The following is a 12969-nucleotide window of genomic DNA, read 5'->3' as shown; positions in this document are numbered from 1 at the left end:
TAGTAACAGAAATCACAATTACGTCAGTTCAAAAATCGATAAGTACTTTCTGTTTCCTGAATAAGTTACATTTAACACACCAAAATACTCGTACGATGAAAGGTTTTTTTAACAAAGCGGGAATATGTGCCTACGCCTACGCTACGTAGCTGTACGTGATACGTGAACAGGAGGTGTATGTTAATTGTAATAATAGGTTATGAATTTGATCTAGATTTCGATAGTCGGTGTCAAAAGTGACGTTTTTCGTTGGAGAAATACAATCACAATACGCCTCCAGGTTAGTTAGCACCTCAGAGTCAGATGTGCAAGTTGTGGAAAGTTTCAAAAAAGTTGAAAAAGTTCTCGGATATTTCAGGAAAATTTCATACATATAAGATTAAGGTAACTTTCATTTTGGAAATACACAATTTCGATTCCCATACAAAAATATGAAAAATTACCGAAATTTTTAATGTTGAAATTTTGCAATTTTGGAAATCGTCCGACGGCACATCAGTGGATAGTTAGCACTGAATAAGCTAACCCATTTAATATTATCTATATTTTGTTTTATAAAGTTTATACAACTCATTTTTACCTAGTTATTCAGTCATCTTTCTGATATGTGGCTTATGTTTAAAATTTGGAGGTTCTACATTCAACGGTTTAGGCTGTGCGTTGTTTATCAATGTATTATAAGTGAGTAACAGAACCATTTCATATTATAAATATAGATATTCGCATTGACGTTTTTAAATCAACATGATTCAAAAGTTATTTTAAGAACGGTTCCTCTCAATAAAAGAGCTGAGCGTGTCAAAACACTGAAGTAAATTTCTCATAATCAAATTGACCTTGTTCTTGGCAACATCGCCTATTAATTAGTGTATCTCGGAGGGCAAATTTTGGCTGCCATTATTAGGTATAGGTCGCGAATTGGACGCAAACAATGGAGCGCGCTAACCGAATCGTATAAGTTAGTGCTCACCCGCTCTCGCTAAAGCATAATAAATCTGCTTGAAAGAAGCAAATTGATAATCTTTAATTTGCATGACATTAATTATTTAAAATTACTTAAAACCTAATGCCAGACCTGACGGTTTCTGGTATGAGTTGCGTTCTCGCGCGCGACTAGGGTTACCAGATGACAGGAATTTTCCTATAACGCGGCTATAGGCTCAATCGGGTGGCCATAGCCACAGATTAATAAATAGTTACTACGTAACAGATACTTCATTCCCAAACAAAAGCGAAAATACCTACGCTATAATAGCCTACAAAACCTTAATAATAATACCTGCTGCTCAGGACAAGAAGAAATGTACCATAAGTACGCGCACAAAGAGTCGAGACTGTGTTGCCCGCCGTGCGAGTCACGTGCTAACGCGTCATCGTAAGAATGCGCTAGGGTTGTAGGCATCTACCTATGATGATTATTGTAATAAAACGAATGTTGCGGATCAACCATATTTTTTATTAGTCAATCAAATATGTTTTAGTTTTATATAATGATTTATATTTTTTTCCCTTCTCGAAATTCTTTGTTATTAAATTTTATAGTTGTAAATATCCTAAATTGCGTAAATAATTTTAATAAATACTCAGGAGCAAAGCAACGGAAAATCAACGGTTTTTAAAGTTGTAATACGGTGCTACCAGGCCGATTAATTATTACGTCGTCAAAATTATTTAAAAATACTTTTTCTAACCCTTCAATATTAATTCTTAAACGTTTCAGGTGGGACCTTTAGCCCGCCATAAAAAGATGAATCTTTATTATAGGCTTTTTCCTTTGTTTTTTGACTTTTATACCCATTTACTGCACAATAATTACGTGGTTTCGGCATTTCGAAGCGTAAGCGCGGGAAACGTACGGTGCGAGCGTTCAGGCGGGCGTTCGGCGGCCCTCTGTCGGTTGTATCGTCGACGATACGCCGAGCGGTAGGCATATAGCGCGTGGCCTTGAGCGTGTGACGGAGGCCTGCCATAGCTAACGGCTATGACCCATATGAATGTCAGGAAAAATATTCGGAAATCAGGAATTTTGTCAGGAAATTCTAAATTTGTATCTGGTAACCCTACGCGCGACTCCAAATATCAGGCGCGACAAGTATGGACTCGCGCGAGAACGCAACTCATGCTAGACCGCCTGACAGCGTTCCTATCCTATAATATTCCTATCAGTCTGAAAACAAATAAAATGTGCGTTAGATTTAGATATCACGAGAAGTAGCTGATAGCCACTTTATTACTGGTACTTAAGTGCAGATTAACTGGTGATTTATTAATATTATATAATTATAACTCTAGGTTTAGCTTTTAATTACTCCTTAGGTACCTATAGGTTAACTGAAAGAGATCCCTCTTAGGGATAAGTTCGCCCTTGTACTATATTTATGTTGTATCTGATGTACCTTTCTTCCTCTCTTCCGTACAATAAAGTGTTACTTACTTACTTTATAAGTGATCACACTGATCACTAGCATTTAAAAACTCATTAGGGGCTGGCCATAAATTACGTCATCGATTTTAGACGATTTTTGAGCTTGTATACTTTTCTAATACGAAATATTTTCACTCGTTTTACCTCTAACTCTACGCCTCTTTAAGACGAATAAATCTTCGACGAATAAACTTAAAATCCTCTTTAAACCTATAATAACCTCACTATAAGATGAAAACTCGAACTTTTTAGTGTTTTCCTTCAGATTCGTGGTATCGAGGTTCCATCTGTATTAGGGATTGATCTCTGCACCTTATAAAACAAAACGTCACCCGCCGCATCTGTCTGTATACTCATATACTGTTCGCGATAAACTCAAAAATTACTGAACGGACATGCGGTTTCCACCTAGGGGCTGTCCATAAATTACGTCATCGATTTTTGACCCCCCCCCCCCCCCCCCCAAATCATCCAAAAATCATGCTTCGAATGACCCCATTTCCTCCTACGTCATGCTACCATCATCCGATGTCCAGACCCCCCCCCCCTAATTTGAAATGACGTAATTTATGAATAGCCCCCTATCAATATAGAGTGATCCGCGAGGAAGGTTCATGTGTATAATTTGTTAAGGTTTTGTGTAACCCGTGCGAAGCCGGGGAGGTCGCTATATGCCGTCGCTATATATATTAGTGTCAATATGCCGGTTGCTAGGCACAACTCCGCTATATCGTAGGTACGTAATTTAGCCCGTCTGGCCTATTATCACACCGCTTAATCACTTGTTTATGAACTCGAGTGTCTAACATATGTAAGTATAATTTTATAAAATGTAGTATAACCCAAGTCGCAGAAGCCTAACTGTGGCTAAAAAATCTATGTTCCTGCCTAAAGGCAACGTGTAAAAGCAAAAACATTGTTATACTACGAGTATACTACTATACAAAGTAGTCCTACCTAGCTATAAGAATACTTGCTATACCCTTTATAGGGTGCCATGTGATTCTATGTTTTTATTTACCAACTATGTACCATGGTTTGCAAATAAACGATTTCTATTTCTATTTCTATTAATACAGCCCCGTTTTCGTTGTGTCAATACAGATGGCTGTGTGTATTTTGTCCCATAATTAATAAAGTAAATATAATACATACTTGTATAGTCATAGGAAAAAATATAATATTTCTGTCGATAAGACCGGAATAGTCATGATGAAAAGTAAAACATGGTATATGACTTTTCTATAATATTCATAAATATTGCTTTGCTCGACAACTGGCATGTAAAGGTTAGGTAAAAAAAACATGATGGTGAGGCGCAAATATGATCATTAATATGATCCGTATTGATCTCACGAGGAGTGCTAATTCTTGACATACACTCGTATCTATTTAAAGTAATTTAAACCTTTCATAAAACGATATTTGATCGCAGGCATCGCAGCATTTCTATTGTTTTATTGGTTTTGAAACGATAACAAGGGCAGGATACCTCGAGAAAATTTCAACAAAAACAGAATGCAACAGATTTGATTTCGGTGGGACAAGTTGAACATAAACTCGTAATTACCACTCTGGTTGCAATCTCAATTACCATTTTGCCTTTTGCCGTAGGTTCATTTATTTCCAGGTACATAATTGGCAATAAATTACGAGATAATAGCGCGTATTAATTTTAATTGCACGCTGTTCGTGGATCATTAACAAAAACACAAAATAATTAGTTTTATCACGATCAAAATAGAATAATCACGGTGAATAAATAATACTTATTACCTGAATAAGACATTTATTCATTACATTATAACTTCAATGGGCCCTGATTACTCTTAGATTTACTAGCAACGGTACATTTCTGTAGAATATTTTTTGACTTAATTACAGTTTAGTCTTATTTTATTTACTATATTTAATGTAAACTTAATAACGTATTTACATCAAATACATAATACATTTTTAATCTATGATCGGTATATGCAGTATAGTCGCAATCAGATAATATATATTGGAGCGGCCAAGGTGCTCAAAAATATCTGAACAAGCACTTAAACGCCTCGCCTTGACAACACAGACGAGTGTAAATATTTGTGGTGACTGTACAATTATTTTAAGATTAACGTTAAAAGTAAGAGCCATTTAACAATTCTCATATTAAATATGTTTATGCAAAATCAGCTCAAAATATATACGAATAGGCCAAAACTATCATACTGGTATGCTATTTATTTACAGAACAAAGAGATTTTTCCTGTTTGCATTATTTAATGAAGTCAGCAGGCCAACTAATGGACGTTTCGTATGTAAATCTCGAGGTTATAGCAATGAAGCGGATTGTTGTTATCGTAGTTTTGATCTAAATGGGTTATAATACATTTAAAGTACATAATTGAGTGGATCATTTGTTATTTGTTTTTGTGGTTCTAATTTAATTAAAAGTTATACACGTAGTTGGTTTAGTATTTTATTATAACAACAGAGGACATGTAGAACTAGCTCCAGTGACCGCGTGACTCTTTGTCACGCGATAATATTCATCTTGTTATAAATATGTATGTCGATAATAAACATATTAGGTACTCTAAGAGTAAATTTCATTTGATGATAAAGTTACCAATCCAGTACACAGTACGTAAAACGGAAAGAAACGCACTTTTGTGTAGTGCCGAAGAGCATTTGCTGTGTTTTCTTTCATAGTCAATTAACATTACAACTACAATTACCGTTTCATACGCCTATTGTTGCACGCAACTACCACGCTACATGCGTTACAACCAACCCTTAATATTATACCCATAAGAATTATTTTTGTGTGAATATTTTATACTTATACTGGGTATAGTACGCTTGGTAACAAGCAGTGTGAGAGTCAACCGTGAATTCTTGGTTGAATAAATAGCACCCACAGTTAAGCCATTATAGTTTTTATCAGAACCGGATTAGGTACTAATTAGCAGTGAAACTTATCATCCGTGGGTGTAGTTTCTATTTAGAATTTTAAATCGGTCGTTGTCAAAATCGTCAATATTCATAGTTCGCATAATAGGTTCTGATGGCGGCGTAGGTGTGTAGTTCCTAAAATTATGAAAAGAAATTGCCAACTTGAATTATCTGTTCATCTTACTTGAGTTGCCAAGGACTTAGATCAGACGAAACCTATTCAAATATTCGAGAAAGAAATTTGGAATATAAAGTATATTTTGTAAAATAAATAAGAACCTCATTTAGCTCATCTAATAGCGAATCAGGTTAAAAGAAGTATGCCCTAATATTAATTATTATAAAATATTTTATTGGCAAAATATTTGACGCATATACGAGAAAATGTTTGGCTATGTGAAATAGAACTACGTATGAGCAGTACTACCTATATATATGACCGCTAAACGGAAGACATTTAGACCCGGAAGGGGCGCAAATTCGGTGCGTAACTAGGTCGAGGCCAGGGGCAGGGTCCCAACGCCGACATTTGCGGTCCCCTGAATTTTTCATCCCTCGTATTTATTTATTCGTACCTCTAGCTTGTCCTTGACCGATTAAAAAAAGGTGCGTCTGACAAATTAAAAATGGTGAATGTGGGGTGCTAAGGTACTACGTTACATAAATCAAAATAAAATGTGACGTCCCACGGGTAAAGGTACCTTATGGCGGTTGGCGCTTACGCTATTAACGCCGCTCCAATATTATTGCGGCGCTATGCGACGTAAGCGCAAGCCGCCATAAGGTACCTTTTACCGCGGAACGTCACAATAATTTCAAATAAATCTGGCCAGCCAACTTAAAATTTTCAAAATGCAAACTAGAATTTGCCAAATAACCACATTAAAGGTTCTATGAGACTTATAAACTTATTACGTTATTACGAGTCCTCAAAACTGCACTGTTTTTGTTATCGCCATTTTCGATTATATGGCTCATCGCCTTATTAGAGTTTTCTTGCGTTGGACGAGATTTAAGAAGGTTGCGGAAATGCCCAGGATCAGAGGCAGAAGAAAAATATAATCACACCTAACAGAGGGCAAAAGGATGTGAAGAAAAATATGTTACTTACCAGTGAGTGTGCACATCCGTTTGCTATTGATATCCTGCATCACTTGTCGCATCAGCGCCGCCAGCGCGCCCGCCTCGCCCGACACTGACTGCTTTGACAGCCATTCCGTTTCTAGCTCCATTGACAACTGGGGAACAAGCCTTTTGTTAAATTATTTTCATTTTCAAACAAAAATATTTGAATGTTAGTTGGGGTAAGAAAAAATCGGGATAGAATCCTAAATAAAGTAACTGCGGCACAAGATTGACTCTAGGGCGCCACCGAAATGATCGAGATTTTTCTCTCATTTCTCGTTACATTTGTTCAGGTTGAAATATAATCTGTCGAGTGGATTTGTTATTAGATTTGTCGAATGTTTTTTGAGTCAAAAGATTAAAGAAGTAAAATTTACGACTGCCAATTAACGACAGCCTGACAAGAACTATAAATATGCCTATTTTTACGGCGGAACCATCCATCATAGACATGTTATAGTTGTGGTTTCACTTTCGTGTCACAAAAAAACGTCTACAACACGCTGGGTCAACAAATTAAAACATTTTAAAAATTTACAAGAGATTATTTATTTTGGAATGTTTAACATCCTAAAATACGATTTTAGCCTAACACACTACAAGAATGTTTATCGATTTTTACAATACCTACATAGCAACAATTCACGCTATTTACACGTGTATGCGAATGATACCTCTACAACTCGCGACCTCAAATTTTCACACAATCCAATATTGATACACCTGATAGTCTAAAGTGTCTAAACTAAATAATCTAAAATGAACCTTCAACCGTTAAGAATAAAACATAATTCTCCCGGAACATAATCCTGAATTGTTAAACACCTGTAGACTACAAAAGAATTTAAAACCAAACATTTTTTTTATAAAGGACAATAGAGACCGTCTAAATTAAGTTTGCAAGAACAAAGTGAAGCAGTGTCATTATAAATATATATATCGTCATATTCTCATAGAAATTTCATATCAATGATGAGATTGGCACACTGTTATTGCAAATGCCACTCTTGTTGTTAGTTACACCACGCGAAGGGACGAGCCCTTCCCTTTAGTGCCGTGCTCGTGTACATGCCCTTGGGTTTGAGGCCACGCCGATTCGGGGCCCTAGTGCCCCTAGTGACCGTGACAGACTATTTAATTATCGAATACCGGTAGTGGCTCCATCTTCATTTTTCACGGCGCCTGCGCGTGGGCAAAGTACGATGGATCTACTTCATTGGTTATGCAAAATAGGTTTAACATGGTGAATAAATATATGTATTGAACCGTACCTAATAGATATCTGTTGGCTTACATTACATATTTTATTTATAACTCTTCATAGATATTATAAGCTACAGAGCGATGTCTAACCTAATACGATAGGTATAGTAGATAGTAGGTGTAATTCAAAACTAAATAGGTACCTTTTTACTATCAATGTTTTTTTTAAACTGGTTTTATGTTGGAAAGAATGATGAATAATTTACGTACTTTATAAAATAAAGTGATTCGTCGATGACAAAGCGAAAAGTCATATACCGGGTTTTACTTTATGACAATGCGTAGGAATAAAAATTACGAAATGTGACATTTTCCATATAGATTTGCCTATCAAATTGTTATTTATCTAGGCTACCAATGATAAATTAAGGAAAAATAAGGGATTTTATTTTACTATAAAATTTTATAAGTCGTTAGTGTTAAAGGACAAATTAGTTCGTCGAAGTGTGCAAATAGTACTTACTAGAGATGCAACGGATAGTTGTTTGGCTGGATGCCGGATACCGGATGATCGGCCTGACCATCGGCCGAATATTCGGTATCCGGCCGCCGAATATTCAGCCGGCGGAACTATACCTACATTTTGGTTTTTCAGGTGCGAATTGTGCAGGTTTTGAGCTGTTTCGTAGTGAACGTTCGCGCGGACTCATTTCTAGGTTCGAATGAGTGCGCGTGCAAGTGAGTAGATTGTTTAAATTGTTTTAAAATAATAAACGATAGATTTAAAACGGCCATAGAATTACCATTATTCATTATTTACTGAAAATGTTCCTGTAATGTTCCTAGTTAGATTACTATATATTCATATTCACCTACTGTAAAAAATCTCGCATAAATATATATTATGGCATTTATGCTTAAAAAATAAAATTTTAAAGTCGCCCCTGCATTTGAAAGTCACCCCGTTCTACCGTACCTACGATTATGATCGTGACTGTTTCTTAAATCCAATTTGTTTACTCCGAAATCAAGAAAAGTTGCTATCTGGTATCCGGCCGGATATTAAATTAAGGGCCGGATACCGGATAGTAACCGAATATCCGGTGCATCTCTAGTATGTACTTATACTTACTACTTCGGCGCGATAACCCAAAATGAGTCTTGGCCTCCAACGCAAGAGCAGAGCACGCCATTTTACTCGGTCCTGTGCGGATTCACGCCAGTTTTTACTGACGCCGAGCTCCTGGAGATCTGCCTCCACTCGATGCGCCCACCGACACTTAGGACGACCTACAGGACGGCGTCCAGTCGGTCGACCCAAGTATGCTCTCTTTACAGCACGATTTTCACCCATTATATTCGGTTCGCCTACAAGTTCTTGCAAATAGTAAGTTCATTTAAAACGCGCGCATATTACACAGTACGTTTAACTAAATATTTACATACAACAAAATTGCGCATTACGCACGACATTAGCTAATCGTTTAATCAATAAACAAATCCATTAATGTCATTAAAACAAGCTTTTATTCGTGACTGTTTTTCACGTAATATTTATGTCAATGAGGCATCATACTGACTGCAAGAGTCATTGTACGATAATAATTACGTAATAATAGGGTTATTTCGAGGTGTTAAACACGAAGCGGTTTTCTTGTTAGTTTATCTTAGCGTTTTGGCGCCAAGTCAAATGGCGTGCGCGCTGCTAAGTAATTTTAATTTACTGTGACTTTATAGCTGAATGGACCTTAAAATAGAGACATTTATAATAATTAATGTCACGTAAAATATCTGTTAAACGGGCGGTTATTGTATAAGATGTAGGTAAGTACATTATTTTGGAAGATTACATATTATATGACTAAATGAGTATATCATCATAGCCGTTTTCGGCTACAACGGCTGCGCTCTACCGCTGAGAGCGTCGGTAGTGCGCTCTCAGGTGACTGTCGTAGCCAATTTTTGCAGCGAAAGTGCGGCCTCACTCGCTATATGTATAATTGAGGAGTGTCTGGACTTTTCAAAAGGACTTATTTTTGTATGGCTTCCATATAGAAATAAGGCCTTTAGAAAAGACTCCTCAATTGTAAATTACTTGCGGTACCCAGGGCACCGGTGTGGCGTGGAGCTCGTTGGGTTTTTTGACGGTAGTAGCCGTCTACAATTCTACATCCCGTAATCCAGTATACCCACCCATCTCGGTCCCCCGCGGCCAGTTCTTGTTATTGCTCTCATATGCCAAAGAGCGTTCCAAAAACGGGCCCCTATAGGCACAGCAAAAATAAAGGAAGATTCACTCTACAATTTGCACAGATCAATAAATACTTGGTTATGATGCGGTATACCTGTATCGCGTAGGTCTAGGTATTTAAGTGGGTGGCGTAAAGTTTACGCCACAAACAACATAATTTTTTAAATAACACCGTTGCCAATTAGTTGTTGTTGTGTTCGGCGGGTATTATTTATTTTGTACATAACGTCCAAATTTAAGGAAAAACATGAACTTGTTTATAGGTAGGTATCATCGCCCACACTGTTAACTGTACGTCGGTGGACCTTATGCCTTTTGTAATAAGTTCCACCGATGTACAGTTAGGAGTGTTGCTGTGTGTACCTACCATACTAGATCTACGTCGTGTTTAAAACCCATTTACCATAAATCGCCGTATTATCTTTTAAAATGGAAACTGTACCGGATGTTCGGGTATAGCGATCTTAAGGATAAATTGCTAACTAAGTTCAGACCTTTAAGAGTCTCTATTAGATTTCAAACTTTATGTATAAAGAGAGGTAGATCGCCAGGAGAGGGGAATGGAGCGGCGAGTCCCACACACCGTGCGTAAACGCATCTCCACTCTGTCAAAAAAAAAGGTAGGTAGGTATTAGGTAGTGTTTTTTAGATATTCTTTGCAATGAACTTCCTTTAAAAATAAGTCTTCTTCTTCTTCCTCGCGTTATCCCGGCATTTTGCCACGGCTCATGGGAGCTTGGGGTCCGCTTGACAACTAATCCCATGATTTGACGTAGGCACTAGTTTTAATAAGAATAAGTCGTGAACCCCATATTTATTATGGTATCTATGAAACAACGCAAATAACTTAATATTGACTATCTGCTCGTTATTTATAAATATTATAATACTTACTTAAAGTCCTATGTCCCCTAGGTGGGGCAGAGGGCGTCCACAGTGCGCCGCCATCTCGTTTTTTAAGAAGTATAAAATTATGCGCGCGTGATAGAGATAGGAAATAGCGGGTTGATGTACGAAATTCTTTGTGCTTAGGGGCCTTACTTTAGTAGACACAAAAGAGAAATGTTGTAGATATAACTACTTACAAGGTATTCCGTTAGCTTCTTGACAAGGGGCTCCAAGTGCACTGTCCGGGCCCAAGCGTCGCACACAAAGCACAGGTTGAAGTAGAAGGCGTTACGGGCATATTTCTTGTTGTCTATCCTCACTGGGAAACCCAGGATTTTTGATCCGAGGAGAGTGCTGAAAAATATATACATTTTAAAACCCTATTCTTGACATCACCTGACATTCCTTTACTACTGCACAAGCAAGGCTAAAACTTTGAAAAGAACTTTAATACAATGTTGAGAAAAGGGATAATATTTTTTATTCCAATTATTTTGAAACTGGTTGTGATATATTTTTACATTGAATATACCTAATGGTGGTCAACTGAAAAATGGAATATAAAAGTAACAGATTGATGGGAGAGTGTATATTATGCAATAGAGATATATATGCAGACCACAGCAACAGAACATGTGTGTCTAACATGACTCTTATCATGTTATCAAGCTCATAACAGTGAACCTTGATTAAAATGTATAACTGATAACAGTATCAGTATTAATAGATAATTTTTAATAAATCTCACTCCATTAATATACTTTGTTAATATTAAATGCTCATAGAATTATGCAATCTTTTTTAGTTAATGTAATTTTTAATTATATTATTGCGAATAAAATCGCATTAAAACTGTTTCAGACGAGAAAAGTGAAACTTAGTAGAAATTAAATTATTGTTATTTTCTAAAACTATGAACTAAACTAATTAAAGAAAGTAGGTATTATAAATAATATAATCTAATAACGGTCATTTTATCTTAATCACATATCGCATTAGAAACGAAACGGACATTCCATTCCAGTCAAGTGGGGTGACTAATTCTAAACTTGAAGTGAACTAATTGGCCATAATAAACTCGTATTGGAACTAGAATATCAACTTTGTGTATAATTGTTTATACTCCAATGCAAGGAACAATATAACGCCGCGATATACAACCAATACACGTGGATCTCATTTACTTTTAGAAAGGTACAAACTTACACAGTCAAAGTGCAACGCTGCAGTTGCACTTTTGGAATGATGTAGTGGCTGACCGTATCAAAAATGTCCTTCGAAATATAGTTTTCTGGCACTTGGCAGGTTATCTTAGGGCCGGCCGTCGGGTGGAATTCACACAGAAATATGCAGCGTATCGGCCCTTCCTGCCCACAGCCCTCGTAATACTTTGAGTTCACATCCATCGTAAACAACTAAATTTAAAATTTCAACACTTCACGATCAACACATTAAGCTTATTAACGACACTATATTAACTAATCATGATGCAGAAAAACGAATATCCTAATAAGTTTGACACACTAACACGATTTTCTAAACGTAAATAAAAACTGTACTTTAATCCGCACGAGCAGCGAACCTACCCCACCCGCGCTGCGTAATCAACTGACGTTTATTTTTGTTATTTATTTTTGACTGATAATTTTATTTTGACAGTTGAATTTCGCTGTTGCCATTGGAAATAAATATAAAGGTTCACATTCAAGCATTCTCAAAATTTATACTTGTTGTTTGTTGTGTTGGTATCAATGGTATTCTTGGTTGCCGCACGGACCTAGAGAGTAAACCGGACAGAGTACATTAGCCAAAAAGTGTGTCCACATGAGAAGTCAAGGTGGGCCGTTGCATCTCTTTCTAATTAGGGTGACCATAAGTCATATGTATGTGGGATATCAGGATAACATTGAATATATAGTTTGGCCAAGATCTATTCTTATTCGTGCATAGTTATAGAGAATCATACTGTATTTTCGCTGTACTAGTATTATGGCCTGAAAACATGAATCTAGGATATACCTGGATCTGGCATGAGTGGTGGGGGTAACTGACAGAACGGGATAGTCTTATGTATCTTTCAGTAGGAGTAGCAGAGAAAGCGGTATTATTGCTTGTCCTTGTCACAGTCTCACTTTTTGTT

General features: G+C 36.7%; 1 protein-coding gene across 1 annotated transcript in view; it reads right to left on the bottom strand.

Annotated features, from left to right (window-relative positions):
* The window catches only part of LOC134796219 (GATOR complex protein NPRL2-like), a 99741-nt gene extending 87320 nt beyond the window's left edge, over window positions 1-12421 (bottom strand). Inside the window, exons 1-3 of the mRNA XM_063768257.1 lie at window positions 12036-12421; window positions 11027-11183; window positions 6474-6600 (exon numbers count right to left, since the gene is read on the bottom strand). Of these exons, the coding sequence (XP_063624327.1) occupies window positions 6474-6600; window positions 11027-11183; window positions 12036-12235 (484 nt within the window). The 5' untranslated portion in view covers window positions 12236-12421. The remainder of the gene's footprint in view (window positions 1-6473; window positions 6601-11026; window positions 11184-12035) is intronic.
* Between the last annotated feature and the right edge of the window lie 548 nt (window positions 12422-12969).

Source organism: Cydia splendana, chromosome 13 (genome assembly GCF_910591565.1).
Source record: "Cydia splendana chromosome 13, ilCydSple1.2, whole genome shotgun sequence".
Taxonomy (NCBI): domain Eukaryota; kingdom Metazoa; phylum Arthropoda; class Insecta; order Lepidoptera; family Tortricidae; genus Cydia; species Cydia splendana.
Note: the sequence above shows the minus strand (reverse complement) of the source record. Positions and strands in the feature narration are given on the sequence as shown.